This window comes from Aspergillus luchuensis, chromosome 6, assembly GCF_016861625.1.
Source record: "Aspergillus luchuensis IFO 4308 DNA, chromosome 6, nearly complete sequence".
Taxonomy (NCBI): domain Eukaryota; kingdom Fungi; phylum Ascomycota; class Eurotiomycetes; order Eurotiales; family Aspergillaceae; genus Aspergillus; species Aspergillus luchuensis.
In genome coordinates, this window is record NC_054854.1 from 2,292,123 (window position 1) to 2,319,400 (window position 27,278).

The 27,278-nt window shown below is 49.4% G+C and overlaps 11 protein-coding genes across 11 annotated transcripts; 6 read left to right on the forward strand and 5 right to left on the reverse strand.

Annotated features, from left to right (window-relative positions):
- Window positions 1-1,351: 1,351 nt before the first annotated feature.
- Window positions 1,352-2,827, forward strand: AKAW2_60761S (fungal specific transcription factor domain-containing protein; the record flags this gene model as incomplete). The annotated part of the gene is made up of 2 exons (XM_041692922.1): window positions 1,352-2,520; window positions 2,614-2,827. The coding sequence occupies 2 exons, from the start codon at window positions 1,352-1,354 to the stop codon at window positions 2,825-2,827; spliced, it is 1,383 nt and encodes a 460-aa protein (XP_041546259.1).
- A 623-nt stretch (window positions 2,828-3,450) lies between these two features.
- Window positions 3,451-5,640, reverse strand: hxt8 (putative MFS monosaccharide transporter (Hxt8); the record flags this gene model as incomplete). Its single annotated transcript, XM_041692924.1, has 12 exons — window positions 3,451-3,601; window positions 3,668-3,773; window positions 3,884-3,997; window positions 4,074-4,213; window positions 4,266-4,395; window positions 4,466-4,475; window positions 4,532-4,583; window positions 4,636-5,064; window positions 5,132-5,322; window positions 5,374-5,435; window positions 5,484-5,511; window positions 5,581-5,640. The coding sequence occupies 12 exons, from the start codon at window positions 5,638-5,640 to the stop codon at window positions 3,451-3,453; spliced, it is 1,473 nt and encodes a 490-aa protein (XP_041546260.1).
- A 2,794-nt stretch (window positions 5,641-8,434) lies between these two features.
- RPL44 (60S ribosomal protein eL42) lies at window positions 8,435-9,381 on the reverse strand (the record flags this gene model as incomplete). Its single annotated transcript, XM_041692925.1, has 4 exons — window positions 8,435-8,474; window positions 8,541-8,725; window positions 8,793-8,885; window positions 9,379-9,381. The coding sequence occupies 4 exons, from the start codon at window positions 9,379-9,381 to the stop codon at window positions 8,435-8,437; spliced, it is 321 nt and encodes a 106-aa protein (XP_041546261.1).
- A 269-nt stretch (window positions 9,382-9,650) lies between these two features.
- AKAW2_60764A (uncharacterized protein) lies at window positions 9,651-10,508 on the reverse strand (the record flags this gene model as incomplete). Its single annotated transcript, XM_041692926.1, has 1 exon — window positions 9,651-10,508. One exon carries the CDS (start codon window positions 10,506-10,508, stop codon window positions 9,651-9,653), a length of 858 nt encoding a protein of 285 aa, XP_041546262.1.
- Window positions 10,509-12,637: 2,129 nt separating this feature from the next.
- Window positions 12,638-13,860, reverse strand: AKAW2_60765A (elongin A domain-containing protein; the record flags this gene model as incomplete). Its single annotated transcript, XM_041692927.1, has 3 exons — window positions 12,638-13,582; window positions 13,660-13,736; window positions 13,803-13,860. The coding sequence occupies 3 exons, from the start codon at window positions 13,858-13,860 to the stop codon at window positions 12,638-12,640; spliced, it is 1,080 nt and encodes a 359-aa protein (XP_041546263.1).
- A 1,064-nt stretch (window positions 13,861-14,924) lies between these two features.
- AKAW2_60766S (flotillin domain protein) lies at window positions 14,925-16,656 on the forward strand (the record flags this gene model as incomplete). The annotated part of the gene is made up of 7 exons (XM_041692928.1): window positions 14,925-14,929; window positions 14,986-15,085; window positions 15,139-15,460; window positions 15,517-15,562; window positions 15,612-16,129; window positions 16,180-16,410; window positions 16,472-16,656. 7 exons carry the CDS (start codon window positions 14,925-14,927, stop codon window positions 16,654-16,656), a joined length of 1,407 nt encoding a protein of 468 aa, XP_041546264.1.
- Window positions 16,657-17,510: 854 nt separating this feature from the next.
- AKAW2_60767S (putative tubulin-specific chaperone Rbl2) lies at window positions 17,511-18,013 on the forward strand (the record flags this gene model as incomplete). The annotated part of the gene is made up of 3 exons (XM_041692929.1): window positions 17,511-17,678; window positions 17,742-17,828; window positions 17,912-18,013. The coding sequence occupies 3 exons, from the start codon at window positions 17,511-17,513 to the stop codon at window positions 18,011-18,013; spliced, it is 357 nt and encodes a 118-aa protein (XP_041546265.1).
- A 174-nt stretch (window positions 18,014-18,187) lies between these two features.
- AKAW2_60768A (uncharacterized protein) lies at window positions 18,188-19,257 on the reverse strand (the record flags this gene model as incomplete). Its single annotated transcript, XM_041692930.1, has 2 exons — window positions 18,188-19,158; window positions 19,221-19,257. 2 exons carry the CDS (start codon window positions 19,255-19,257, stop codon window positions 18,188-18,190), a joined length of 1,008 nt encoding a protein of 335 aa, XP_041546266.1.
- A 40-nt stretch (window positions 19,258-19,297) lies between these two features.
- Window positions 19,298-21,115, forward strand: AKAW2_60769S (uncharacterized protein; the record flags this gene model as incomplete). The annotated part of the gene is made up of 1 exon (XM_041692931.1): window positions 19,298-21,115. One exon carries the CDS (start codon window positions 19,298-19,300, stop codon window positions 21,113-21,115), a length of 1,818 nt encoding a protein of 605 aa, XP_041546267.1.
- A 1,217-nt stretch (window positions 21,116-22,332) lies between these two features.
- On the forward strand, window positions 22,333-24,173 carry AKAW2_60770S (putative MFS transporter; the record flags this gene model as incomplete). Its single annotated transcript, XM_041692932.1, has 3 exons — window positions 22,333-23,161; window positions 23,216-23,471; window positions 23,534-24,173. The coding sequence occupies 3 exons, from the start codon at window positions 22,333-22,335 to the stop codon at window positions 24,171-24,173; spliced, it is 1,725 nt and encodes a 574-aa protein (XP_041546268.1).
- A 421-nt stretch (window positions 24,174-24,594) lies between these two features.
- Window positions 24,595-27,041, forward strand: AKAW2_60771S (putative C6 transcription factor; the record flags this gene model as incomplete). Its single annotated transcript, XM_041692933.1, has 4 exons — window positions 24,595-24,711; window positions 24,814-24,908; window positions 24,972-25,674; window positions 25,725-27,041. The coding sequence occupies 4 exons, from the start codon at window positions 24,595-24,597 to the stop codon at window positions 27,039-27,041; spliced, it is 2,232 nt and encodes a 743-aa protein (XP_041546269.1).
- Window positions 27,042-27,278: the final 237 nt, after the last annotated feature.

A 27,278-nucleotide genomic window follows, 5' to 3' on the forward strand; every position in this document is an offset into this window, starting at 1 on the left:
CTAGCTCACATTCGGTATGTTTCTGGAAGAGTTCCATGCGTCAGAATTTGCCCCTAGTGCCTTCAATTGATGCACTCTCTGGCCAAAGAGACGGGATATGCAAATTAAATGCATGATGCACTCTAACTAAATCGGAAAGAGATCTCAAATGCTGCGACGCAGCTATTCTGGCTCGAGCAATCCTTTGCAGTCGCTAGATCCCTTTTTGGTTATCTGGAATGACGCCGGTGCATGCTTGCAGAAAATTAATGAAATAGAGACAGAGAAAAAGAAAAACATGCGCCAAGGGACCCATACTGGGGGTAAAGGCTCTGGCATAGTGCCTGCCTCTCAGTCGGCCCCCAATGCATTCTTATTCTTTGCAGATCTGTGATAGGCATTATTCGGTTTAAAAGAGCTCCAGGTACGCGCCAGGTACCCTTAAAGACTTCTGTGCCTATGATCTTTTTTCCTTCCAGTCATCTCAAGCCTTACCAAGTCGGTTTCACTGGACCTCATTCCCTGCGGCTGGGTCGACAGCTATCCTCCGTTGCCTATTTACCGCACCCGCCAACCTTATCCAACATAGTGGAGGCTAACTGAGCCTCTAAAACCCAAATTTGCTCTTGATTCTCGTCCGCCCAGCACTCCTAATCAGCATGGCCACCTCAAGTCGCTCAAGCAGCAAACGAATACCCATAAGTTGCCAAGCATGTCGCTCGAGAAAGATACGCTGCTCTCGTGACGGGCGTCCGTGCCAGACCTGTGTTCGTCGAGGATTGGGCGCTGAGGATTGCATATACCTAGGTCAGCCCAGGCTGTCCTCCGAGCATGCCTTAACAGCAGAGTCGGCAGGGCAGACACATCTGCTCGCACGGATCCGCGACCTGGAAGAGCTACTTCAGAGACAGGCGCAATCACACTCAAGTGCCTCTGTGTCCCCGCAAAATTCCCCTAGTGCTACGGGCAGCTTCCTTGAGTCCGATAGAGGTGTCGAGGTAAAGCCTAGCAATCTGAGAAGCCCCTTGTTAATAACGTTGGCACTCTTCAGAGCTTTGCATCTGGATACGTTCGGTATCTACCATTCGCGACCCATGCCAACCAACTTCAACTGAGTCCTACCGGTACAGGCTCTTCACTTCCCAGTGTAGATAGTGAAATACCAGATGAGAGCGACGACCTTCAAATCCCGTTGGCGAAAAACTCTGTTTCCAGGGAAGAGCTGGTTGCTATTCTGCCGCCACGTCGGTATTGCGATGCGTTGAAGAATGTCTACTTTCAAGTATTCTCTCCAGTATGTTGAACCATTGCTTGAGTTTTATCCTCACAAAGCCTGTTTCACCTATAGTATCACTACTAATACGAGACCTAGATGTTTCATATTCTGCATGACCTGACATTTGAGGCCGAATACCAACAGTTTTGTCATGATTCCAGCAGCGTCACAACAGCATGGATCGCGCTACTGTTTGCCATTCTGGGAATTGCCGTCACAGCGCTCGAGGATGACGAGCCGTTACTTTCCGATTTAGGGCGGGAGAAGACTGTCACCCGTAACATTAAAATCCTATCATCGCGGTATCGATCTGCCTCACTGCGCTGTCTGGCCGCAGATGATGTCCTCTCTCGTCACTCCATCAATTCTCTCCAATCACTTATCCTGATAAACTATGCCCGTGTTCACCGGGGGCTTCCTACCTGGACTCTTTTAGGCTTCACACATCATGTCGCCATATCCATGGGCTGTCATGTTGACCCAGATCGATTCCCGCTTGGGCCTATTGAGCGTGAAGAGCGCAGACGAGCTTGGGCAGGAGTAACCATGCTTTATACTACTCAGAATTCAGTATTTGGCCATCTTGGCCATCACATCCCCTCTCAAGGTGTGAAGCCTCCCTTGGAAATCAACGACGTGGACCTACTCACGGGGTCTTTATCTGAGCAATCGACCCGTCCAACGCAAATGACGTATTTCCTGCTTGAGTTTCGATTGGACAGGGTCTTATCTATGATCTGTCAGACACTTTTTAGCTTCTGTCCCAAGTTCAGCCTCTCTCAACTTGAGGCGCAGGTTTTGGCCGTTCATGAGATCTGTGACAGGCGATATCAGGTTAACCCCAACCTTGAGCCTCTGCCAGTACATCATGTCGCCAATCTCAATATCCTTTATAGCTATATCCACCAGCTACTTTTGCTTCTACTTCGACCAGGTCTCTGCTGCTACCTCCAGGGTGAATTTACACCAGAAACGTACGCCGCGAGAACGAAATGTGTGGCTTCTGCAAAGGCATCTCTCTCAATCTATCACTCGCTCCATGAGTCGCCCCAGTTCGCCTCATACAAATGGTACAACTGTGGGCTTGGAAGCTTCCATGCTTTCCACGCAGCTGTAGTCTTGTCAGTGGCATTGATGTATCCTGAGAGTCAATTTGAATTTGTCGAGATAAAAGATATGCTCTGGAAGTCAATGGACGTGTTTGCTGCTCTATCAAATCGCAGCAATTTCTGCAGCAAAGCGGTCCCTGTCCTGCGTCGGCTCATGTGAGTACTTCTTTCGTTCATGGGGGTTCTAGTGTCCTACACTAGCTCAGCCCCTCCAAGGGATATTTTAGCTAATGGGACACAAATTCCTAGTGACATGGCCTGCACCAGAGGCCAACAAGCAGTCTTAACTGTAGACCCAAACACGGGTCTCATAAGCTCCCCAAGTGACCTTACGCAGGACCTGTCGCCCATAGCTCCCGAGTACATCATGGAGCCGCTCTTTGCCCAGCTCCAACCTCAGAGTTGGGTCAGTCCCACGTCTGTTTATTGGGACGGTTGGAAGTTCCTTTTTGAACGAGGGTAGGCACCAGAGCAGACAGACACACATTACACAAACCATGATGCGACAGATCAAATGTTGCTCATTCTCTGTGCTGCCTAATATCGCTCAAGGAGCCATAAGATACAGCAACATGACTCAGGCCGCCTGAGGCACCTTGCTGAACATGCAACGACCTACAACGGGAGGTACGAGCGTGTCTATGACTCATACACGATTTGGAAGATACGCCACCGCCTGGCTGTGTCTTTCAGCTGCGAATCAAACGATAAGCGCGCCGCCTATCTCTAGACAGCGAGCATAACGTGACATGCATATTTCATGTCTCAGGATGGTTAATGACACGATTCTCGGGTAAACAGCCGACTAGCCCCGACATCAAATGGCTATGGGCAGAGCTGCTTCCAGACACCCTTTACGGTAACCAACGAAAAGAACATAACGAACTCTGATAATATTACCTAATAGAATTTCGCAATATAGTAGAGGCGGTCATTTATTTCGGCTACTAATGATATTCTTATTACCAACTTACAAAACGTAGTATCAATATCGTCGTAAACCCCACCAAGTCCCAGTATAACAATACCTGCATGTCTAACGATCAAACCAACCCCCATTCTCCTATCAGCCAAGTGGGAAATCAATCAGGCCCTCTCATCATACACCACCTCAACACGTTCAGAATTACATTTCGCATCTGGATCCTCATCCTCACCATCACCCCGTTTGTCTGATGTAATGACCTTATCTCCAAAGGATGCCGCAATCTCTTCGAGTGTGCGCTGCTTCGTTTCACTAGTACCCAGAGTGGTTCAAATTAGCCCACAGCCTTTGAAGATAAGAGGCGAAAGATCCACTCACGGGAAGTAAAAATAAGCCACAGTAAAGAAGAAGACAGTGCATGCTACGAAAACGTAATAGTAATTTTCGCCGATGTTGGCGAATGCACTGGGGCCGGCTTCGGTGACTGTCAATTTGTGATTGGTTAGTATTAATACTTTGATATTGATGGTGTGCGGGTGATGTGGGTTTGGGGGGAGTAAGGGGATGGATGTATGGGATGAAGTTTTGACTAACTGGCTACGTTGACGATGAAGTGTGATGCTGCGGCTAGACCCATTACTTTGCTCCGGAGGGCTATGGGGAGGACTTCTGCGCCGTAAAGCCAGGTTGTGCTGTTGAGCATGCCGTCTGTTTTGTTTCCGGGGTATTCTGTGTTAGTTTCATCTTTATGTGTTGAGTTGGGGGGAAATATTTGGGGACGTACAGTATGCTACCACGAAGAGATAGATTCCCAGAATGGCAAAGCCTTTTCCGACTCGGTTGTCGGTGTTTTGGAACTCGCGTTGCATGACGGCTGCGTAGATCTCAACGATAATGATTCCGCCCAAGCCGGATAGAAGCATTCTGTATTTTGTTAGATATGTAATATGGCCGATTTAGCTGGTGGGTGATGTACTTCCGGCGACCCCATTGGTCGGTTAGGTATTTGGTTGTGAGGCAGTTGAAGATGAATGCCACTGTGCCGTATACAGCGGCTAGTGCAAGGATAGTATGCGAGTCTATTCCGAGGGATTTGTATAGAGTTGCTGTTGGCTGTGAGTATCGAATAAAGGCACCGAAATAGGGGGAGAATGGGGACTAAGATGCGATACTAACTTTGATAGTACTGAATAATGGTTAGAATCCATCTTGTCCTTAATGCGGATTGTAGGGGTCACTCACTTGTATCACATTCACACCAGTAAGACTGGTCATGGTCTGCACAGTAATCGATCTATGGGCGTATCAGAGCAGGTACACTTTGGTCAGACTTGTGAACGACTTACACTAATGCACGGCGTCTAAACAGTCTGAATATATCCTTGTAGGAAGTTATTTCTCGCTCCTTCTCATATTCAATTTGCGCCACCATCGCGGCAAACTCCTGCTGGAGTTCATCCGCAGGCACACCTCGACGGATCCTCTTATACTGGACCTGCGCCTGTTCAACTTTCCCTTTACGGATCAGATGGCGCGGAGAGTCGGGCATAAAGGTGATCAGTCCAAAGAACATGATGACACCCCAAGGCACTTGTATGCCAAGAGGAAGTCTCCACTGAACTGGTCCATAAGGCGCATAGCTGCAAGCATATCCAATCCAATTGGAGGCCATCGTTCCGAAGGAGATGCCGCACCCTGAAATGCCACCGATCAGGCCGCGATAGCGAGGGTCTGAGATTTCGCTCAAATATATGGGAACCGTAGCGACAAGACCACTAAGCAGGTACGGTATAATTAGCTATGCTTCAAAGTAGTTTTCTTCCCATAGTGAAGAAAACTCACCCGACTGCATAGCCAGCTAACGCACGCCCAGCAAGGAACATTCCGATATTGACTGAAGCTGTCTGAATGACTGTACCAATTGTGACGACTACACACAGTAGCTCCATAAATCGAAGACGTCCAAGTTTATCTCCGACCGCAGTCTGAGTGAGTGCGCCGACTGCTTCGCCGGCAATGTAAACTGAGACAACCTAGACCTTCTCAGCTCTATTTTCAGCGAAAAGCGATGATCGTAGACATACAGCACCGGTGAGGCCATTGGAAGGGTTGTTCATGTAGTTTATCCAGCTTTGATGAGCGATTGCTAGTTTTGTCAGTAAATAACCGCAGAGTGACCATTTGCTATTCTTACTTGTCGTAGCGATGCCCGTATCGAATCCCTACGTATGAGTCTTTCAGCCGGGGCTCAAGACAGATAGAGCAATCACCTGAGTAAAGATGGTACTCACGAAAAGAAAGGTTCCGATTGCAGCAAACAACGCAACGCCAATCGTAAACCACGCAGCCATCTTGACAATCGCGGGGCGCAGGTGGAAGAAGAAGGACGGTTAGAGATCACATATCGATGATCCCTCTGCAAGGGAAAAGCGCCATCTTAACATAACGCTGGCTGTCCTACGTCAAGCAGGCCGTGCCAATGAGCATTCAGCCGAGGGTGCGTCATGATAGCAGCCGCTCGGAGTATGACCGACCGAAGGGCGCATGAAGTACAAAGACTTGGTAGGGGAGACCAGATCATGGAGTTGTGAGGGCCGTATTATGTGGGGCTAAGAGTTCAAGCACTGGGGTTTCCCCGCATTTAAGTCTGGGGGATTTAGTAGTAGATGGTTTAGGTCCGGGATAGGCGTGGGGGTGACCTCTTAAGACAGGCCTCTTCGCATCATTGATTTGTCTCTTCTATCGGCCGGAAGAATGGTTGGAGTGAGCTTGATCCATGCGGCATACTTTTGAACGCGGTTAGAGCAAAGACTGGTGCGACAATCACGCAAAAAAACGCTTGAGCAATTGGAGAAATGTTCCAAAGAAAGTGCGAACTAAAGTGACTACGGGAAGGGAAAGGGGAGATCTTTTCCAATATTCGAAATGTCCAAAAGCCCGTCGTCTTGTGACTCTCCGCAATTGGTTACTCCCCCCTCTGCAGCCAAATGTACATGGAAACAACACATGAATAGTAGAAAACTCATGTACAAGGGTAGAGAGTAGATCGTGCTAGGCTGGATTTTGTCTAATCTCCGAGATCGATAACACTACTGCAGCCATCATGCCACTTTTCTAAGCCTACGTATATTTACAGCACTAGTATTGTGACCATGATTAGATGCACCATATAATATATATCTCACACAGCTATAAGATTAGTAGTGGTACTACTACCAGTGAAGACATACCCGCTTCATGCCCACTGTATGGCAAGTCTAGACTGATAGTATGTCACAGCTTTAATTCCATGGAGACCTAACCACCCTAAAATCGATGCAACAATCAAAGTAGGTAAGGGGACAGTCAGAAACATCTCGCCAGTATACTCCGCAAACCCCTTGACAGCCTGGACAAACAGGCACCAATCCACTAACCCCAAAGCGGAAGGACTCGCTTCCCACTACACAACACCCGGCAAATTCCTCGCTTAATCGACACTAGTCACACTAGCGCCATTCCGCCCAAGCCGCCAGGGTATAAAGTCTCGCTGCACCCGCCCTCTCTTTAGACATTTTCTTCTTTTCTTCTCCAGCTCTCTTTGCCTTTTGGCTTAGATCAAGTGTAGTATCTGTTCTTTTCAGTTTAATCTCTGAAAGTGTTCTAAGGAACACAACATTGATTAATCTTATTTTTGCACCCCGTGGCGGGACCTCTGTGCTTGCGCATGTCTTGCTACACAGTGTCATCGGGCTTACACTACCCCCGATCGACGCGAACACCCTTTTTCATCAATTTGGTCGGCTTGTCCGACTGGTTGGAGAAGAAGTGTTGTACAGTTGAATAGAATTTAGTACCTAAGCTAGAGTGGGAGTCTGGTTTGTGAAAACACTGTCATCCGATTACTGTCTAGTACGGAGAAGCAATTAAGCAAAAGTCCAACCATGGAATTCTCCCAAGGTCAATATTGGTATGGCGTAGTGGCTGTGTGTTGTGTTGTACTCCATGGAGGAAGGAAGTGAGGTGGTATTATTTGCCAGAGGAGCTAGCTAGCTACGTGTTGTGTTCATGCCATATTGAAGACCTTGATCACGGCACATTCCGCAGAATACCTCCCCGTCAACTAGAATTGAGATACCAAACAACTTACAGAGTAGTTTAAGCCTGCGTTCTTCTGATCAATGAGCCTCGAGGTCCTACAATCAATCCCATCACCGTACTCCGTACCCCAAGGAACCATTGAAGAACCAATATCTCACCGCTTCCTATACCGCCTCAAACGGCAGAACCTAGCGAACCTCGTTCCAAAAACCCCGGGTTTAAGCGGATTTAAGAAATTACAGTCCCAGAAAACTCAGTTGCGAAACTGTTCTTTTTTTCTTGGCTTGGCGGCAGAAAACTGGTTCACTGACCGCCGCACCCGCTGGTTGCAGAACTGCATAGCGGTAGTGCCCTTTTCATCACGTACGTAGTTAGCTAGCAACTAATGAGATGGCTCGAATGTGTCTTTATTCGTCTTGGTGGAATATATGGGCTTAAGTTATCCCAGACAGTTGCCATTATTGCCGCAGAGTAGTTGACAAGCCCGAATAAATCTTAGTGTATATCCATCACATGTGGAGGCTATACAGAACCGTTACAATATATCGCAGATTAGGCCAGACTTTTGACATGAGTATGATTGGCTAATTTAGATAAATCGAACATTGGTGTTGGATCTACGTCAATTTGCCTCGTGCCGTGAAGATGTATGCTAAGTAAATGGTACTAACGCTTTGGTGCGTCCAATATTTTCTGGACATACTATAATCTCGGAGTAGTTTAGCGCGTCTTATCGGACACTGGTGTGGGAACATGAGTCGTGGTAGATGATAACGCTGTTGGTAAGGCAAGAACCCTTGACGATATCAAGATAAGGCGCAGCCGGGTTATAGTGCTCTACGTCACGTTAATTTCAGGGAAATACATCTTCTCTACACTCCCTACACCACGAAGCAGCACAATAGTTCGTCAAGAGACTCATCAACTAGGAGTCATATATTCTTTCATTTTTTTCTTGAATATGAGATCCTATTCCATCTTCCATTGCCGATGTCATAGCCGCCGCCGCAGCATTGCGGTCTGTGCAATGCATGAAACCCAGAGCCGAACAAGAAAACCGCAAATTTAGAAGACAAGAGCAGCACCCTTGGTCTTCTTGTCACCACTGTTGAGAGAGAAAAAGATGTGGTTAGCATCACCCATCGATCGTATACTGAGCATGTGAACGTACCCAAGCTCGAAGTGCTTGCAGCGCTTCAGAGAAAGCTGCTTCTTGGTCTTGCAAGCAGTGCACTCAAGACGGAGAACGATCTTCTTGGTGGTCTTGGCCTTCTTGTGGAAGACGGGCTTGGTCTGACCACCATAACCGCTCTGCTTCCGGTCGTAACGACGCTTACCCTGGGCGAACAGGGAGGCCTGTAGAGAATCATGATTGCATCAGCATAGGTCGCGCGGTAGGCTCGGTTGCTTGGGCAGTGTTCACCTTTCCAGCCTTGTACTGGGTGACCTTGTGCTGGGTGTGCTTGTGGCACTCCTTGGACTTGCAGTACGTCCGGCGGGTTTTCGGAACGTTGACCTGAAAGCGAGAGAAGTTTGATCAGCCCCTGCTGTGGTAGGATGGTATTATAGAACATCCGCAGTCTGTTCCTGAGTTCCTCGTCGTCGGAGATGGTGTTTCACGGTGGTGATGGTATTTGTTCGAAGAAGAGAGAAAAAAGCAGATGCTGATATAGCAAGGGTGTCGTCACTCAAGAGCAATTCGATTTTTCAATGGTTTCGGTCGCACTCAACATCTCACACTTCATCCCACAATTAATCGCGGGGCATTTCCCCGGTCGAAAATTCCATCTCTTCAACCATTTTTGCATTTATGTTGACAGCTCAGGATTTTTCGTTTTGCAGCTTCGATCGTTGCGCTTCGTATAGTGCCGCTTTTCATCTCGGTTCGCCGTGGAAAAAGAGTGCCGTATGTCGTCCCATCTGGTAGTATGTCGATTGACCGAAAACACTTCTCCGACGCCCAGGAACACGGAAATAAGACTGATGAACGATCAGAACAATATCCTTACCATTTTGACTGACTTGGCCGGATCGCGAACTTGGTGGTCGTTGATAGTCTCTTGTCGGGAGGATCGAGTTGGGCTGGCCGTGTGTTGTGGGATTTCGTTCGCTTAGGGTGCGGCCTAACCGCGTTTGTGTGCCACCCGCCAAGACCGCCCGTGGTTAGTGGTTGCCTCAGGCAAAGACCCATACCATCCCCATAGTTATCTATCGAATCGTATTCATTCGCTCACCCACTGTCTAGGTTATTCATACTGGGTTGTTGCTAATCAGAGACCCTTTACTGAAAGCCTTTGCCGGCAACAACGGCTTTTCCTCCGCCGTAGAAAGACGTTCCTTTACAAAATTCCAACCCTTTCTCCTGTCCGACAAGCCATTCCCCTTTCCCAGAGATGGCTCCGTCTCCTTGAAACCAGTATTTCGTCCGGAGCATCTCATTAATCTTCTCCACCCTCTCTACCAGTGCGGCCACCCGCGCATGGTCCACCGCTTCGTCTTCCGCTTCATTGGGGTTGTCTATCACAAATCCGTCCCGGGTGATGAACCGCGCAATCGTAATATGTGCTGATAGTGCAATATACCTCGGTTTCATCTGTAATCCCGTCGCTGTGACAATACTCGAAGCATCACGTCGCAGATGGTGATAAGTGTATCCATCGCCGTCCACATTGTGGGCAGTTGTAGTCTCTTCTCCAGCAGCAGGGACAAAACTCAGCGCCATGGCAGTTGCATCGTAACTGATCATAGGCTTAACCAGCCGTGTTCGATGATGAAATAGAAAATCCACCAGCTTCGGCACGACGCCACTACCCTGGAGATGAGAAACCAATCCTTCAACCTCCGGCTCAGGTCGACAGCTGGCGATCTCTAATGTAGTCATATGCAATTGTTCTGGGGGTGTGAACCATATGCCTAGCAAAAAGGTGAAATGGAACCGATCAGTTGAACCAGGCGATACAGCACAGGGGATACAGAGAGTGCCCCGCAAAGGCAAGATAGAACTAACTTGGGGCAATTTCTCGAACGGCCTGTTGGACCTCAGCGACCAAGTCCCGGATATGCTGCGGGGGTCGAGCGTATAGTGTGAGGTTATGCCGAGGATCGACAAAAGGCAGTGTTTCGCCGTTGGCGCTTGCATGCAACTTTTTCAGGATATCGTCAACCTGCCAACCTTTGAAATCGGGGCTGAGGAGCTTTTCTCTGTATTGGACATTGCGGATGGACCGGTGAGCTTCATATCGAGCTTGGATTTGTTCCTGTGATCGGTTTGTCAGGAATGTTGTTCTTAAAAGAGCTGTTGGGAGTTGTACTGGGTCATCTTGACATTCTGCAATGAGAACGTCAAATGGATTGGCTTCTTCGACAGTATTTCCCATGGTGCAGGATGTGGCGCCTATTGACAGTGTGCTTTTTGAGCAATTTCGTAGAATGGTGGTAATCGAGGGATGTTTGAGTAAGATTGAACAGATCGCCAAGGGCTGGTGCTATATATATCCCAGTCCCGTTAAGGATACATTGAGACCATTACAAGCAGTCAAAGCATATTCTGAACAATTAGCGCAGAGTACCTGCAACTTGACAAATACAAGTAAATCACAATTACTCAATACAATCCAACAAAACCATATCAACTACTATACCCTCTCATACAACCCAAACACCGACATTCATCCCAGCCGGGGCGAAGTAGTACGTAGTTAGTTACTTCGAAGCGGCTTACTCCGTAGTTATTTTGATGCCCCACCAAAAACCCCGCCGAAGCTTTCCGTCACCAGACTGAGCCCAGTCAACAACCACCTCCACTACCACCACCATCGTCGTTCTCTTCGCTACTAATATATTAGAGCGTCTTGTTCCTTGAAATTACTCGTTCTTATTATTTCCTCTACTATAGCAACCTAAACTCTTACGAATACCTTTACAGTCGCTATCTATCTTACCTCAAAAATGTTGATCAAGTGAGTTTGTTGTCCTCCGCCCCCCATGACGCAGATAGCCTCCCTTCTGTCGCGATAGCAAATGCTAACCGGTTGTCAACTTCGACAGAGTCCGTACCCTTACCGGAAAGGAGATCGAGTTGGACATCGAGCCTGATTACAAGGTACCTACATACACGCACCCATTCACAGACATATCCCTATTTTTTGCGATCTCGTCCATCCGCGCGTGGTGATTGTTTAGCTAGCCTAGCTGGGCCTAAACCCAGCCGGGCTGCAATAACCTCCGCTTTGCACACGACCAGTCACCCACCTACGTTACTGATACATTCTTCGCGCAATCGATAGCTAACAAGTACAATACGCAGGTTTCCCGGATAAAGGAGCGTGTCGAAGAGAAAGAGGGTATTCCTCCTGTTCAGCAGCGATTGATTTTCGGTGGAAAGCAGATGTACGCACACACCCGTTTTTCCCTGTCCCTACTGCTGGGGAGTGTATAATCGCTATGTCATGGGTCACCAGTGCTAATAGAGAGTCTTCTGTGACCATAGGGCCGACGACAAGACTGCTTCGGAATATAACCTGGAAGGTGGTGCCACGCTACACCTTGTTCTTGCCCTGCGTGGTGGATGCTTGTGATGTGTGGTGTGACAGCAGGGGGATGGAGTAAAGAGGAAGATATCTGTATGATGCCTCAGGGCCGGTATTCTGAACGCTTTGTAGCGTTGGTTTCTTGTTTCGGGGCTATGAGCATGCATGTAGGTTTCGATCCTGGGGCTGGATGGGGGGTTTTAATGAGCTACAAACCAACAATGCAGTAATGACAGTTCTTTACATTTTTTTTTCTTATTTACCGAAGATGGAAATGGAATAGTGGAGTCGGTTATGTGTTTGTCCATTGTGAAGAATTTGGAATGGGAATTAATATATGTGATTGGTTTCTTATATAAGACTGAGTGTGGGCAGCCTGTGTATGTGATAAGAGGAGGGTATAAACATGATTGATATAGAGAAGAGGGATGATATGCTCGAAAACCAAGGTTGCACTTCATCGAATTCGCCAAACATATTGCTGCGCAGCAGTCTACCGATATAGGTTGCGAGATCCCCAGTGAAAGATGCAAAATGCCTATTATAGCACCCGACCTGAGCCTGCGAGATCCAGGTATATGAGATCGAAAGAACGCCTTCTGTGGTATCATTTGCAAAACGCCATCAGCTGAAATGATGAGCCAGACTCACGCCAGTACTAAACGCCATTCCTATATATTATGAGTGATTTGTGTATCTAATAATGCAGGTTGAATTCTTGGGACCAGCATATGTCCAATCAGTTCAGTTTCTTCTTCTTTGGTTGAATGAAGAGGTTCGGGGCAGGACGTTTGCGGACCACTGCCGGACGGGGTGGCTGTGGCGGAGATGCTGGTATGTCCTCTACGGTAGACTTCTGATGAGAGCTAGTCGTACTGCTACCGAGCGGTTGGGAGGTCTGTTTCTTGGCCGCAGCCCCTGATAGAGACCCGGACGGGCCTCTCGTTGGCTGTGATGTCTGTGCACTTCTTCCTGCCATAGGCCTATCGGATGTGGCAGGGCTATGCGATTGGGTTATTGCTCGTAAACGAGCCTCTCTTTCCCGCAAGCTGGGACCAACTTCCAGACTATTCTGGCTCACGGAGGGCGCACTCATCTGGGGACGTGATCGACCGGGCACCCTCAGAGCTGGGGCCTCCTTGCGTCGAGCGACAGGGGGCTCAGCAGGACGTATATGGTCTTCGATAAGAGAGCGCGGAGCCTGTCTAACCTGGGTAGCTCTGTTATTAAGGTGCTTTGTGGGCACAGCAAGAACGTTATTCCTCTTCGTCGCCGTGAATATGCTATTCTTCTTCTTTGTCTCCCTCGGCCTACCAAAAGCCCAGGGGGGCATTGAGGATGACGACGTTGGTGAGCCGCCAAATCTCCGATCGTATGAAGCATATCGTTGCCTCGCGGTCGGCCTCTCTCGGGGAAGACCGATAATTCGTCGGTCGGTAACGAGCTTGGCACTCTTCTCCTGACGCTCCGAGCTGATGCCATCTAGAGCCATCTTCAGCTTTTCAGCATCCTCTTCCACTGCCCGTTGGACTTGTTCCCGGAGGTCACAATATACGTCATACCAACAATCGGGTTTCTCAGGCAGATCGTATTCGTCCCATCGCGGGATATCTCTTTTGATGAACTCTAGCCAGAGTTCCTCGTCATCTCGCATCAAATGTGGAGACTGTAGCTCCAGAGTTCTCTGTAATGTGGGGTGAGTTTGCCTGTTAGTCAAAGGGGGCATTGACGATGGACGGGGGATTTCCGCTACAGACTCACCAGTTTCTCAGGACTCTCCACTTTCACTAGAAATGGACGAGCAAGTACATAGGGAATGTTGCCGATGTCATTTAACTCTGTATAAGCGTCGATTGTTAGTACCCTGTTGAGGTCTTCTAAAGGTGAGATTGGGCGTTGCATACGTTTCACGTTCCTAATCGCAGTCGCCGTGCAGAGCTGCAAAAGTGATGGTGGCGGCATGGTGGTTTATCGGGATGGGCACCAAAAAATAACCAAAAAAGTGGCATGGAAGGAATATCGGATATAAGGAAGAAGCGAGAGGCATCTGACGAAGGCATGTGAGATGGTCACCGGCGATCAGGATGAGATGAACGTAAGGCCATTGAGCCTTTGTACGTGGTAAATGCGCCTGCGTCAGGCTCAGGGCGGACAGCTGTCTCGTCATGACCTCATTGGTTCATTGAGGCCAAGTCAGGCGGAAGCTCAGTTTCTGCCGACTGTGAAAGGCTCACCGCCCAGGACGATGTTATTCGTTCTCATTGCGGACAATGGAGAGTGAGTTCTACAATAAAAACTATCTTCAGATTATTAGGCCCACGTAATGTTGGTTGGGCTGGATGCTATAACTGCTACATCTGGATGTGGCTGTTGTTGACCCCTGTATATGCAGTCGCCATGTGACATTCACCGTGCTTGGTTATCCTTTTCGGGAATGGCCCGTCATCATTTGCTCGCAATGACCTATAATTCAGGCCGAGTAGCCTTGTTATAGTGGCATTATCCGCCTGCAGAATAGGGCCATTCCCGGAATACATCTCCGCAGCCTTGCCGTTTACCTAACTGAAAAGTGAGGCGGGCTTGGCCAGTAATGCGTCCCATCGGGCGTTGCGGAAAGTGCATAGCCTCGCTGCCAAGGCTCTGTATAGCTTTTTATGCCTCATACTATAATGATGACCGGAGACTGATCACTACTCTGATGGTATAAAGATTATCGTGGTGGGTGGAAGTTGCCCTTCGTAAACTCGTACACAGAGTTCATGATGAAAGTCATACGCGCGATGGATGACTGCGCCTTGGTGTCCTCGGTTCCTGGAAGCCTCGAATAGATGTTGTAGTAATAGCGTAATATAAAGACCAGGGGTATATAAAGACGTCCTCGTGCCATGACTCAAATTCCTGCCATATTCTCAAGGATTAGCATACGGCACTTCATAAGATCGTTCGAGCAAGAAAGATCGACAGTACCATTCAGAGCAATTTTTTACTGATCTATAATATCATCCGACCCTCCACTAACCGCAGTCATGTGGTAAGTCTCTAAGTCAATGCAAGTAGAAGCTTGTCTCTTATGAATGCATGCTATAGGTACGCGATATCTCGACCGAGCGAATATCTTGTGCTCACTGGAGCCGGGATTGACGACATCAAAGTATGCAAGAAGGCATTTGTGTGGCCATTTCAGCGGGTATGGTTCAATCAGAGAAGTGCCAAGAGTATAGCTGACATGTTCTTGAGTAGTGTTCGAGGATATCTGTAGCACCGTATGATTTCTCGCTTAGCCTACAGGCTATGACAATCGAGAAGCTGCAGTTTTCTCTGCCAGCAGTGTTTACCATCGGCCCTGACAATGAGCCGGGCGCACTCAGGAAATATGCGCTGCTTCTTTCGGGCTGCACAGACGAAGCTGATCCTGCCCAAAAGAGGGACCTGAATAGCAAAGCAAAGCAGAACCATGTCCAGGATATCGTTCGAGGAATCATCGAAGGCGAGACACGAGTGATTGTTTCTAGCATGTCCATGGAGGAGATCTTCAAAGAGAGACAGATATTCAAGACGAAAGGTGAGTGGCGATGTGCTGACTAGCTGGGTCACTGTTTTTGCTGACATCCGAGGAAGTAATTGAGAACGTTCAAAATGAACTTCAGCAATTTGGTCTAAGAATGTAAGTTCAAGCCCGTTATGGAGGTATCATCAATTCTGACAAAGCATAGTTATAATGCCAATGTAAAGGAGCTTCAAGATACCCCTGGAAGCGAATATTTTGCTTTTCTGAGTCGCAAGGCTCACGAGGGAGCTCTCAACCAAGCTAAGATTGATGTTGCAGAGGCACGAATGAAAGGTGAAATTGGAGAGGCAGAGAAAAAGGGCAGAACCAAGCAGGAGATTTCCAAGATTGATGCCGACACTGCTGTTCTAGAAACAAAGCGCAAGGCAGAGAAAGCCAAGGCAGATTCAGAGCTTACGAACCGCAAAACTGAACTGGATGCTGATGTCCAACTCAACAAGATCGCAGCTCAGCGTCAGACGGAAATGAGAGACGCTGAGTTGCAGAAACAAGTGGAAAGCAAGCGCGCAGAGACGGAGTTGGAACGTCTCAGAGCCGAGCAGGTCACAAAAAGCAAGGTTGAGCGTGAGTCTTCCCAGGAAGAGGCAGACGCTGCCTTTTATACGGAACAGAAGGCGGCGGATGCAGAATTGTACAAAAGTAAAATGGAAGCAGACGCAACCTGTAAGTTGTCGATGACCTTCAGTGACAGACAAATGCTGACTTCTCCATAGATTATCGCCAGAGCAAAGACGCAGATGCAGCTTTCTACACTCAAAAGCGAGAAGCTGAAGGAATCCTCGAGATGGCAAAGGCATATGGTGCGCTTGTTGATGTTCTCGGTGGCCCTCAGGCGTTCCTGCAGTACAGAATGTTGGAGTCTGGCACTTATGAAAGGTTGGCCGATGCAAATGGTCGTGCCATCAGTGGCCTCCAGCCGAAGATCACCACTTGGAATACAGGAGGTTAGTATTGCCGACATGTCTTCTACTGGAAGATCTATCACGAATTCTGACAAAGGAATAGACCATGGAAACGGTTCGCCAGATGCGATGGCACCGATTCGAAATATTATGCAGGGCCTCCCTCCTATCTTGAGCACAATCCATGAACAGACCGGGATAGCGCCACCGTCATGGTTTGCTGAGATGCCAAAGTCCAAGGATTTGAACGGCAAGCCCCTTCAGACAGAGTCTCATCCTTTGAATTAAGACTCTTCTAAACCCCTAGGAAGTTCCCTGCATCACGAGGAATGCTATTGATGGATGTTTCTATGTATTGACTCGCGTATTGTAGCGATTGCTGAATGCTTCTTATTGCCACAGACACACCATCAAGACAAGGAAGACTGCATTATTGCCATGAATAGTATGCCACCACTGTGCCAGATAACACGACGTGTTGGAGAAAGATTGCTAGATCATATGTTCGCTGAATAGTTAATGGAATACCCCTTGAGTTGCTAGTCCTGATCAGACGAGATATCCCTTGAATATGCATGATGACAGATTCCACGCTTCTTCGGTCCAAACCGGAGATAGATGAATAGTAAAGTAGCACGCTGTAACTATTTACTCGCTGGTCGGGTTGCTTTCCTTATTTACCCAATCCATCTTTCTTGTAAGTCACGTGCTGTCCCACCTTCTCCACTCGGACAAACACTGCAAACTGCTCCTCTATAGCATCATCGCGGAGGGGCAGACGAGCAAGAGCAGCATTGCGCAGTAAACTCCTCTAGCAAGTTCAGAACACCTTCACTCTCCTAAGCTATATTCTCCACACTTGATCTGGGAAACATTTGCTTACCCCCCCAAAACCTGCCTAGTCAAAAAGTTCTGTCCAGGTAAGTTCAACTACTACAAAGTACGATTGTTTGCCATTTTGGGCAACGTCTCGTTTGGCACCTGTCGGAGCTCCTAAAGCTTCCCGCCTCGAGTCATTGAGCTAGAGTCAGGCCACAATCTCATTATTTCTGTGTTCAGCACGGAGAAATGCTATTGTCCTAGGGCTTATTATCCGCAGAAGTGCAATAGACTCTAATTCCGGCTCAATAGTGTCGATCATCATGGCTCCTCGCTCTCAATTGGAGATCGCCACGGCATCTGTCGAGCGCCTGGTCAAAGAAGAGGCTTCGTACCACCGTGAGCTGCAGGAGCAGACGGAAAGAGTTAAGAAGCTGGAGTCCCAGGAGGGCGGCGATGACGAGAACAGAGAGTACACATTGAGGCAGGAGGTAAGTAACTAACTTAGTATGGTCGATATGCACAAAGGAGATCGCTGACAATTGTTTTGATAGCGTCTGGCTCTCGAAGAAACCAAAAAGGTCCTCCCGACATTGAAGCAGAAGATTGAGGATGCTATAGCCAAGCTCAATAGTTTGCTGGTGAGTGACAAATTTCCTACATGCTACTATGTACAATTTATCTTGTGCTGTCAGGAGGACTAAGATTCTAAATTTATTGCTAGGTTGAGGAAGGAAAGAAAGGCCCCGAAAGTAATGTCGAGCATATTAATGCTGCGAAGGAAGCTATCGCCAAAGCCCGAACAGCGGAGCGGGAGATCGCCTGAGATAGCTCATTTTTCCATCTACTGGCACATGTACTTAATCCACAGCACGAAAATTATTCAATAAATTGCCCCTGAGAAAAGCAAAGCCATTGTTGCATTGTGATAGTTAGCCTAATGCGAACGCCACCAACCGAACTCCTTGCTCAATGTGTGGTAGAGAAAATTCTCCGATAATCAAGTAGTGTCCATTTTGTCTGCACGGTCATCCTGGACTTCCTCCCCTTCTTCTAGCTCTTCGGGGACCTCACCCTCATCTTCCATTGAGGTGTCCTGATCGGGGGTAATCTTATTCTCGTTGTCCACCGTAGTCATTTGTCGCAAAGGTGACACCGCACCGGCAGTACCCGTCTTTTCCACTTGCAAGCCTGCTGGTGATCGCCCAAGATCATCATGGCCATGTTGAGAAGGAGTCAGACTGTCTGACTCGTGACGAGGGGTATTAGCTCCACTGGATTTCCCCTTGGAGGGAACATCCCCGTCATCTCCATCTTCTTCCTCCTGCATGCCTTCTCTGCGCTCGACCTCCTCCTTCTCGTCACGGATGAGCCGACGGAGTTGCATCCCTTCTTCAACAATGCGACCGAACTGTTCTCGCCGTTCAGACCAGGTGTGTGCGTAGTCTTTACTCTCTTTCTCCAGCTCCGTGATTTCCGCCTGTAGTTTTTGTAAATTGGCTTGTTGATCTTCGCGCGGCTTCAAGAGTCGGTTGCTGGTAATCTTCTCTGCCAATTCATCGTAGCTTTTGCGCAATGCTAGTAGACGCTGGGCTTCCTCGAGCTGTACCCGCAGCTCTGCTGTATTGTCACGCACCGATTGCATTGTATCAAGGATTCGAAGCTTCTCGGTCGCATAGCGCTCGCGCTCCTTCTCATTACTTGTCAAGAGGAACTGGATGCGCGCGATGCTGCCTTCGAAGGCGGCAAAATCCAAAGCAACATCTTCACGGAAATGGCGCCATTCCTCGAGCCGTTTCTGTTTCTCCGCCTCTGCAGCTGCTGTCGCATCGTCGTCTGCACCATCTGGTGGAGGAGTGGGAGGGAGCGTTGCGTTGGACACTACGATGGAGTCATTGTTGAGGAGGCGTTTTGAAATCCGCTTGAAAGGCTTTTCTTCGACGTTCAAGAGGCGCGACTTGTGGAGACCATCTGGAAGGGCATTACATTAGCACGGTGTAAGGAACGGGGGCGTGTTTCTAGAACCACTCGACCTTCATCTGGTTGATCCAATAACCCGTAAGACGTCATTATGGTCGTAAAAATAAAATAGGGTATTTGTCAAGGGGAAATGCAAATCTGCGTCGGGGAGGATTCGAAATGGATCGCGCGTTCTCCTCTTCTCGGTGGCCGCGTGAAGATGGTGCAAGCCTTCAAAGGGAAAAAGGCCGGATGGGCCGATGTGAGCGGTCGGGGGATCCGCGCTAGGCGGACGCCGACCTTCAGCTGCTCCTCCCGCCCGCAATTTAATGCGGGCAGCGTCCACTCTCCTATTTCCGATCTGATACTACTATTCATTGCGCTTCCTTCTCCTCATCTCACCTCTCCAATCTCACTTGTCAATCACTGCGGCAGGTGGTCAACGGACCCTGGGAGGGTCTCAGTCGTCATCCCTACAGCTGCTTCTCACTTCGAAGCTGTTGGTCGCTCAACTTCCAATTGGCTCACGGTTCAGATCGGCTCTATCTATGTTTCCCTGATTGGCTATGGTTGTCAGACTTGGGATCGTCATAGGGAATTAGAAATCTTGCATTTACGCGCCAAACAATGCCGAATTTATCGCCCAAGGAATTCGTCGCTGTCTTCAGAATCACATGAGTCAGAACGCCTCACTGATGGAAATCATTGTCGACACCGACCTGCTTATGTTCCGCTCGCGACACCATTCTGCATCGTGATGGCGGAGATGTACTCGGGGCTCCACGTGGGCCAACGTTTCAGCTCGCTGGAGGAATTTAAAGGACTGGTTCGAAGTATTTCCGTGAGACAACACTGGGAGCTTCGAGTGACCAGAAGCAACAAGAAAAGCGTTGTCATCGGCTGTCGATCTTCGAACAATTGCTACTTTCGTGTTGTGTGCCGCGCGAACAAGAATGCAACTTACATCAGCAGCCTCCAGGACAGCCACAGTTGTCGTCGCAATGCCACTTCAACCTCGAAGACACCAGCTCGATCGGAGGCATCGCATGTGCGGTTCCTCCTGACTGAAATCCCCAAACTATTCGACATGAAAAACAAAATCAGGGCGCAAGACGTTGTGGACGCTGTGAAGCGATACCATGGCTATGACATCTCAATGCGACAAGCGCAACGAGCTCTTATCCGCCTACAGCAACATGAAGCGCAAAACCAGAGCGAGGGCACCAACACTCATGACTCTAGTGGAGATGACCGACAGGACAGCCAACCGCCTCCTTTAGAGAGTCAGGCGGAGAGTTCGACTTTCGGCAGTCTCTCTAGTCAAAGATGGATTACAGACACTCTCCAAACCACCATCATGGAAAACATACCTCAAGATGAGGTTCACCGGGATCAAACTATTTCGGCATCACAACTTCACGGCCAACCTGTACATCCGCCGCCTCAGGTACATCACCAGGCGCAACCCACACAACCAGCGCCGCCGGCTGAGGTCCTGTCACCAGAACAGACACCCCTAGGTCATAGCCTGCATCACCCTGCAAGTTCCCAGCAGTCTCCTTATTCAGTCCCTGCTCCTGATGCAGCACCACCTTCGGACGCTGGGCGCCCAAAGAATCCGACTCAACCGCGACCAAATGATGGGCAGCTTACCAGCCCACCATTCGTTCTGACCAACTTCAAAATCGAGTTTACTTGCGCCACATGTGGTGCTCCAAACCAAAGCTTCTTTCCTAACCACGGCAACGTCACTGGTGGGCATTATGCCCCCCAGCATACTGTTCCTAGTCAGGGCGCAACTTCAGCCAGTGCGGGCCCTTCGATACAATCGATTCAAAACAGTGATGGTAGTAGCCGCGCCGGAGGCGGTCCAGCGTTTGAAGGTACCTCTGTGGCAAGCACACGTGGCGTACAGCAGCCTTGGACAGCAAGAACCATGGAAGTTCCACTTACACATGCGCATCCATAACTCTGTGTAGAGTTGGGGCGATCAAAGCTCCCTTTCCATTTTGCCCCGATTAAAAAGAGCGTTAGATACGTCTCTCCGATCTGCGTTAACCTTACAGCTCGTGACGAATCGCGGCCACGACTGCAACCTTGCGGTATGTTGCTGCACATCCGATTGGATGACTGGCATACACCCCTGCAAATCGCCGCTGCAACGCTGTCTCTCAAGGACATATGTACGATGTAGAGTGAGCTCAGACGCTATAGTGCGGAACAATATGCCTCGCAGGTTGATACTTGTCACTGCCCTCCCTTTGAAGACAATTCCTGTTCAATTGACGATCATGTACGAACTCAGGGTGTTCGTCATCGACAGTGTATGCGGTTTTCTTTACAGGATGGACTTTATTGCAAATCCGAATACTACCTGCCGCCTGCATCTTCGTCATCCAAATGATTAGCGGGCCTAGTTACAAACACGGCAAATGGGTTCTCTACGTCAATGCTCAGAACCGGCTGAGTCTGGGCCTAAGACATCGGCCGCAGCTTGCAGGGGTCGTTAAAAGATTTTACGGTATTGAACCTTGGCGGTCTCTTTCATTGTGAGTCATGTTCGAAATCAGGCCGATGAGACAGGATCGGGATCGGCCTCTTTGGACCAGGTGCAGGAAAGAGTTATCTATGATGTTATCGCGGGTGCGGGCACTTGGGCCGACCAACATATTTTTTTCGGATGTCCGATTAGCCGGTTTCCAACCTCCGACAGGGGAGATCCACTTTTGCTACGACTTCTGCCAACTGACTGGCCAACCCGACGCGGAAAGAGGCCGCTGCCACGGCTTGTTTGTAAAAGAACCAATGAGAGCCGTTGGATCTTATCCCTGTGGAGTGGGCCATATGGCAAGAATGCTGGATCTCAGTCGACGGTGGTCGGCGGTGCCTCCGATGATCCCTTATGAAATTGACAGGTTAAAGACTCAGACGACGCTTGCGGCCAATTATTGATAAATCAACACTTTCTCGTCCCATATATTGTGCCGTGCTGTTCTTATCAATTGTTGCATATATCTCTGTTTTGTGTTTATGGCCTGAAGCCGTACACACTCCCTGTCGACAACATTTCCGATCTGGTCAATATTCGTTCCCCGATTTCTTTACATTCTTCCATCCTTCTTATCTATAATGCCATGCTCGGAATTCCCGCCTTCATAAATCCTATATTGGCTTAGACAGAACAGAATGAATCGACAACAGGCTGCGGAAAGAGCCTTGCACGACCAGACTAACATTTTGCCTATCGGGCAATTGCTGGTTGTCTTCACGGGGCTCGCAGTTTCTCTTCTTATCACTTTCGTTGACCAAAATGGTATCAGCGTAACTCTTCCCACAATCGCCCGAGATCTCAACGCCCAGGATACTATCTCATGGGCAGGCACTTCATCCCTCATTGCGAATACCATGTTCACGGTGCTTTATGGCCGGCTGTCTGATATCTTCGGCCGAAAGATAGTCTACTTGTGTGCCTTGGCACTCCTTTGCATTGCCGATCTATTATGCGGTCTATCTCAGAATGCTCCAATGTTCTATGTCTTTCGAGGATTGGCTGGTGTAGCTGGCGGCGGTGTCACCTCCCTAACAATGATCATTGTGTCTGATATCGTCACCCTCAGAGACCGGGGCAAATACCAAGGAATTCTGGGTGCGGCCCTGGGTATGGGCAACGTCATTGGGCCGTTCATCGCCGCAGCATTCGTCATGGATTCGACATGGCGAGGTTTCTTCTGGCTCATTTCTCCGCTCTCTGCATGCTCCATTGTTGTGGGCTATTTCCTTATTCCCAATAATGCGCGGAAGGACAGTCTCCGCAAAAATGCCCGCAAGATTGACTATTATGGTATCTTGTCTTCGTCCTTTGGAATAATATTCTTGTTGATCCCTATCTCGGGAGGCGGCTCTTACTTCAACTGGGATTCGGCGATGGTGATTAGCATGCTCACCATTGCGGGCTGCGCTTTGATTGCGTTTCTCATAATTGAATGGAAAGTCGCTGTGTTGCCTATGCTTCCAAGTATGTCATCAGTTGTACCTCGATACTTAGAACCGGCTGCTAATCTTTGAACAGTGGTATTTTTCAAGAACAGAGTGGTCTGTACCTTGTTCTTGCAGAGTTTCCTTTTTGGCGCTGTGTACCAGTCGTCTCTCTACTACCTGCCGTTGTATTATCAGAACGCTCGGGACTGGTCCCCGATTGTTTCAGCTGCACTAACGGCTCCAATGGTCGCCTGTCAATCAGTGGCCTCTGTCTTGTCAGGCCAGTACATTTCCCGGCGCAAGCGTTACGGAGAGGTGATCTGGGCTGGATTTTTCTTCTGGACGCTGTAAGTGACCCTGTCGGTGTCTTGCCCATCGTTAGATACTTGTAATCTGACATTATATTTAGTGGCGCCGGCCTGATGCTGTTGTTTGACCGCCACACCAGCCCGGGGGCTATTGCTGTCATCGTTGGCATCGCTGGCATAGGCGTTGGAGGTGTCTTCCAACCGACCATGGTCGCTTTTCAGGCGCATTGTACGAAGGCCCAGCGAGCTGTCGTAATCTCGGACCGGAACTTCTTCCGCTGCCTAGGTGGTGCATGTGGTCTGGCTATCTCGGCTGCGATCTTGCAGGCAACGTTGCGCTCCAATCTGCCTGTGGGTTATAGAGATATTGCTGATTCATCCTATTCGCTCCCGTCGAGGGCAGGTATTCCCGATGCAGATTGGGAGCAGATCCTTGACGCATATGCCAAGGCTTCTCACTCCGTGTTCATCTTCCAAGTCCCGTTGATGGGAATATGTCTCCTCGCATGTGTCTTTATTCGCGACCGGGGACTGGAGAGGCCCAAGGATCAGTTTGAAATAGAAGAAGAGAAGAGACAAGAGGAAGAGAAGCGGCGGCAAGAGCAGGCCCAGGAACAGGCCGAGAAGCAGGTTGCAGCCGGGGATACTGAAGCCCAACCAGAGCAGGTTCCTGAATCCCAGGCCAGCGGTGAGATGGAGAGTGCGTCTCGCTCCGAGAAGAAAGTGGAACCAGAGCCGTAAGGTGGTAATGAGATGCAATGAATCTACTTATAATACAACTCCGGCATAGATGGCGTTTCAGCGATAAAAAAAAAAGTCCATTGCGGCGATACGCACCCATTGGTCTCGTGACATACTCTTCTTGAATATTTCTTTGATAATATTATGGAAATACACATGATAGTGCAAATACAGACAAGTAATCTATATAGAGGAACCTACGCGAAGTGCTTATCTTTCTTGTACTAAATTTAATCCATGGCTCCAGGCGCTAACTGGCGGGTCGAGCCGAGATGTCTTGGCGGATACGAGCAGCTTCCCAACTTCTTCCTCCATTTATTCCTGACTCATCTTCTGCTCTTCTACATTTCCGATTGTCGAGCGAGTTTAACTTCTCTTCTTCCGCTTCTTCTGTATGAGGGACAATATGAGATAAACTAGTATGGATATTGCGAGCACTTCGACCCCCACCGGAACCTCTTCTTCACCTTCGCGGGACTACAATCCCCGGAAGCGCGGCAGAACGGCATGCACGCGCTGTAAGACTAGAAAGCAGAAAGTCAGTAGACGGATCCACCTATCCTTCGAGATCAGTCCGGGTTGTAGTTGGCTCCAGCATGTTACTCCGGGGCATCAGTCAATGCTAATGGTCGAGTCTTAGTGTGACAATGACTACCCCGTGTGCTCTAACTGCCAAAAGGCCGGGGCGATATGTGACAAAGCCACCGTACGACAAGAGAATGACACTCAAAACGAGTGGGATACCCCTTTCCCCACCTGGCCTGAGACATAATCATTGTGGAGCACTGACAATTGTAGATATACCCGTGCGTTGCAGGATCGCATCGCCTACCTTGAGTCCCAGTTAGAGTCGAAACCCATGAGTAGCCGGGCCAGCAGCCATGTCGCCCATCCAGTTGCTGCACTCCTGTCTCCTCCACATCCGGAGACTCCCAGTAACCCGGCCCCTGGTCTGGATCAAAATGCCGTCGGAGAATTGGTGGGATTCCTTGCACTCAACTCCTCGGAGGCGCCTGCATACGTAGGTTCCAGTTCGGGCCTCTCCTTAGCTACGAATCTTGGGGAAATGGTCCAAGCCACAATATGGAACCAGGCCCTGTCTTCAGCTCGAGCAGCGTCATCAGGTAGATCCGGACCTGCAGCGGGACAAGGGTCTACGGGTCTCCCTCCTCAGCCTCCAGGCGAGAGGGCTGGTCATGTCAATGATCGAACGAGACCACCACGAGTGGAGGAGGTGTTGGTGAAAAGCAGCGAGCCTCCTAGCGATGAAATGGGATCCAGGATTCTTCATGCCTATCTCACCCGGATCCATGTTCGCTATCCGTTTCTCGACCGCACGGAGTTGTGGCGACTGCATGAGGCGCGCTGGCGGCTGGCGCAGAAGAAGCGAGAGGAGCTGACCAAGGAGGAACGGGTGGGCATATTCAAGCTGTACCTTGTATATGCCATCGGGGCTACGTCGATTCAGTTAAGTGAAACTTACTCGTATACCACTCCTGAGGTATGTTGCTCTTGTGGTGCGGAGATTATCTGTTCTAACCACCTCGCCAGCGATTTTACATGACCGCTTTGCAACAACTACCGAATATGTGCGAAATGCGATCTATAGAGAATATTGAGGCCATGGCTCTGTTGATTGTGTATCACCTTCGCTCCGCGTCTGGTCAGGGCATGTGGTACATGGTAGGCCTGGCCATGCGGACCGCTATAGACCTTGGACTGCATCGCAAAGCAAACGAGATCAACATGGATCCCTTCACTGCGCAAATGCGGCGGCGTCTTTTCTGGACTGTATACTATCTCGAACGTGTCGTGTCGATGTCCCTGGGCCGACCTTTCAGCATCGCAGACAGACACATCGACCTTCCTTTGCCTGCAGACATTGACGACGATGTCCGCGATCCGGCCTTGCTAGCCGCCCCTCCAGCTCCGACTAGAATCACTACCCTGACATTTGCCATATTCCTCATGCGCCTGCGGCGCATTGACTCCGAAATTCAGCACAAGATCTACCGAGCTGACCGACCACTGCACACTTTACGCTCGAAGATGGACCGACTCTTTCTCCAGCTCGAAGAATGGAAAGAGTCAGCTCTGCGACGTTTCACCGGTTCCGACCTAGACTACCCAATGCTGCACTACCACCGAGCCCTACGACTTCTCATTCAGCCATTCCTACCCTCGCTCCCTCTTTCCGACCCATACTATCACATCTGTCTCCGCGCAGCCGGAAACACCTGCCAAACCCACAAAAAGCTACACCAAACCCTCGAATACGGGCACTCCTTCCTAGCCGTTCAGACCATCTTTATGGCTGGTATCACACTGCTCTACGCCCTATGGACACACACAAGCGACGTCTGGTCCGTCCAGATGAGCAATGACATCCGCGCCTGCTCAACCGTCCTATTCGTCATGGGCGAGCGCGCCGAATGGGTCAAGAAATACCGCGACGCATTCGAGCTGCTCGTCAACGCCGCAATGGAGAAGCTAGAAGGAAGCGATGCATCCAAAAAGGTGGGTATGGCGGAACTGATGACAGCCCAACACAGTAGCAGCGGTGGCATCAATGCAGGAATGTTCAGGGATCACCACAACCTCACCACCACATGCAGCAATAACAACAACCCCACCAGCGGCATGGCACCAGATATGAACAACGCAACGGCAACCACCAACACCGCCGCCCAGGCTTCTTCTGAACCCACTAGCAGCCAAGACCATGGCGTGCGCATGGCATTGCAGATCGCGCCCTGGATCGATCTGGAAGAAGACAGTCCATTCTGGATGCCTGATTTCGAGACGCTGGAGAGTTTGTCGGGAAATTTATGGGATAGTGGCGATTTGGCCCCGTTTGGGCCTCTCTAGGTGCAGATCTCGGGACATCAGCCAACGAATCGATACTTACGGAAGCCGTCTGCCCATGCAGCGAATCATGAGTCCGTGGCAACCCATATCTGTCTGCATGCAAGGCGCGATCCCTGCATGAATCGGCGATCACTGTAATCCGGTTGCTGAATTACCCATACGCTTGGACGCACAAGAAACGCTCCTATCTCTTATCGACTGCATCTCTAGGCAACCATCATCAATCGGTGACACAGC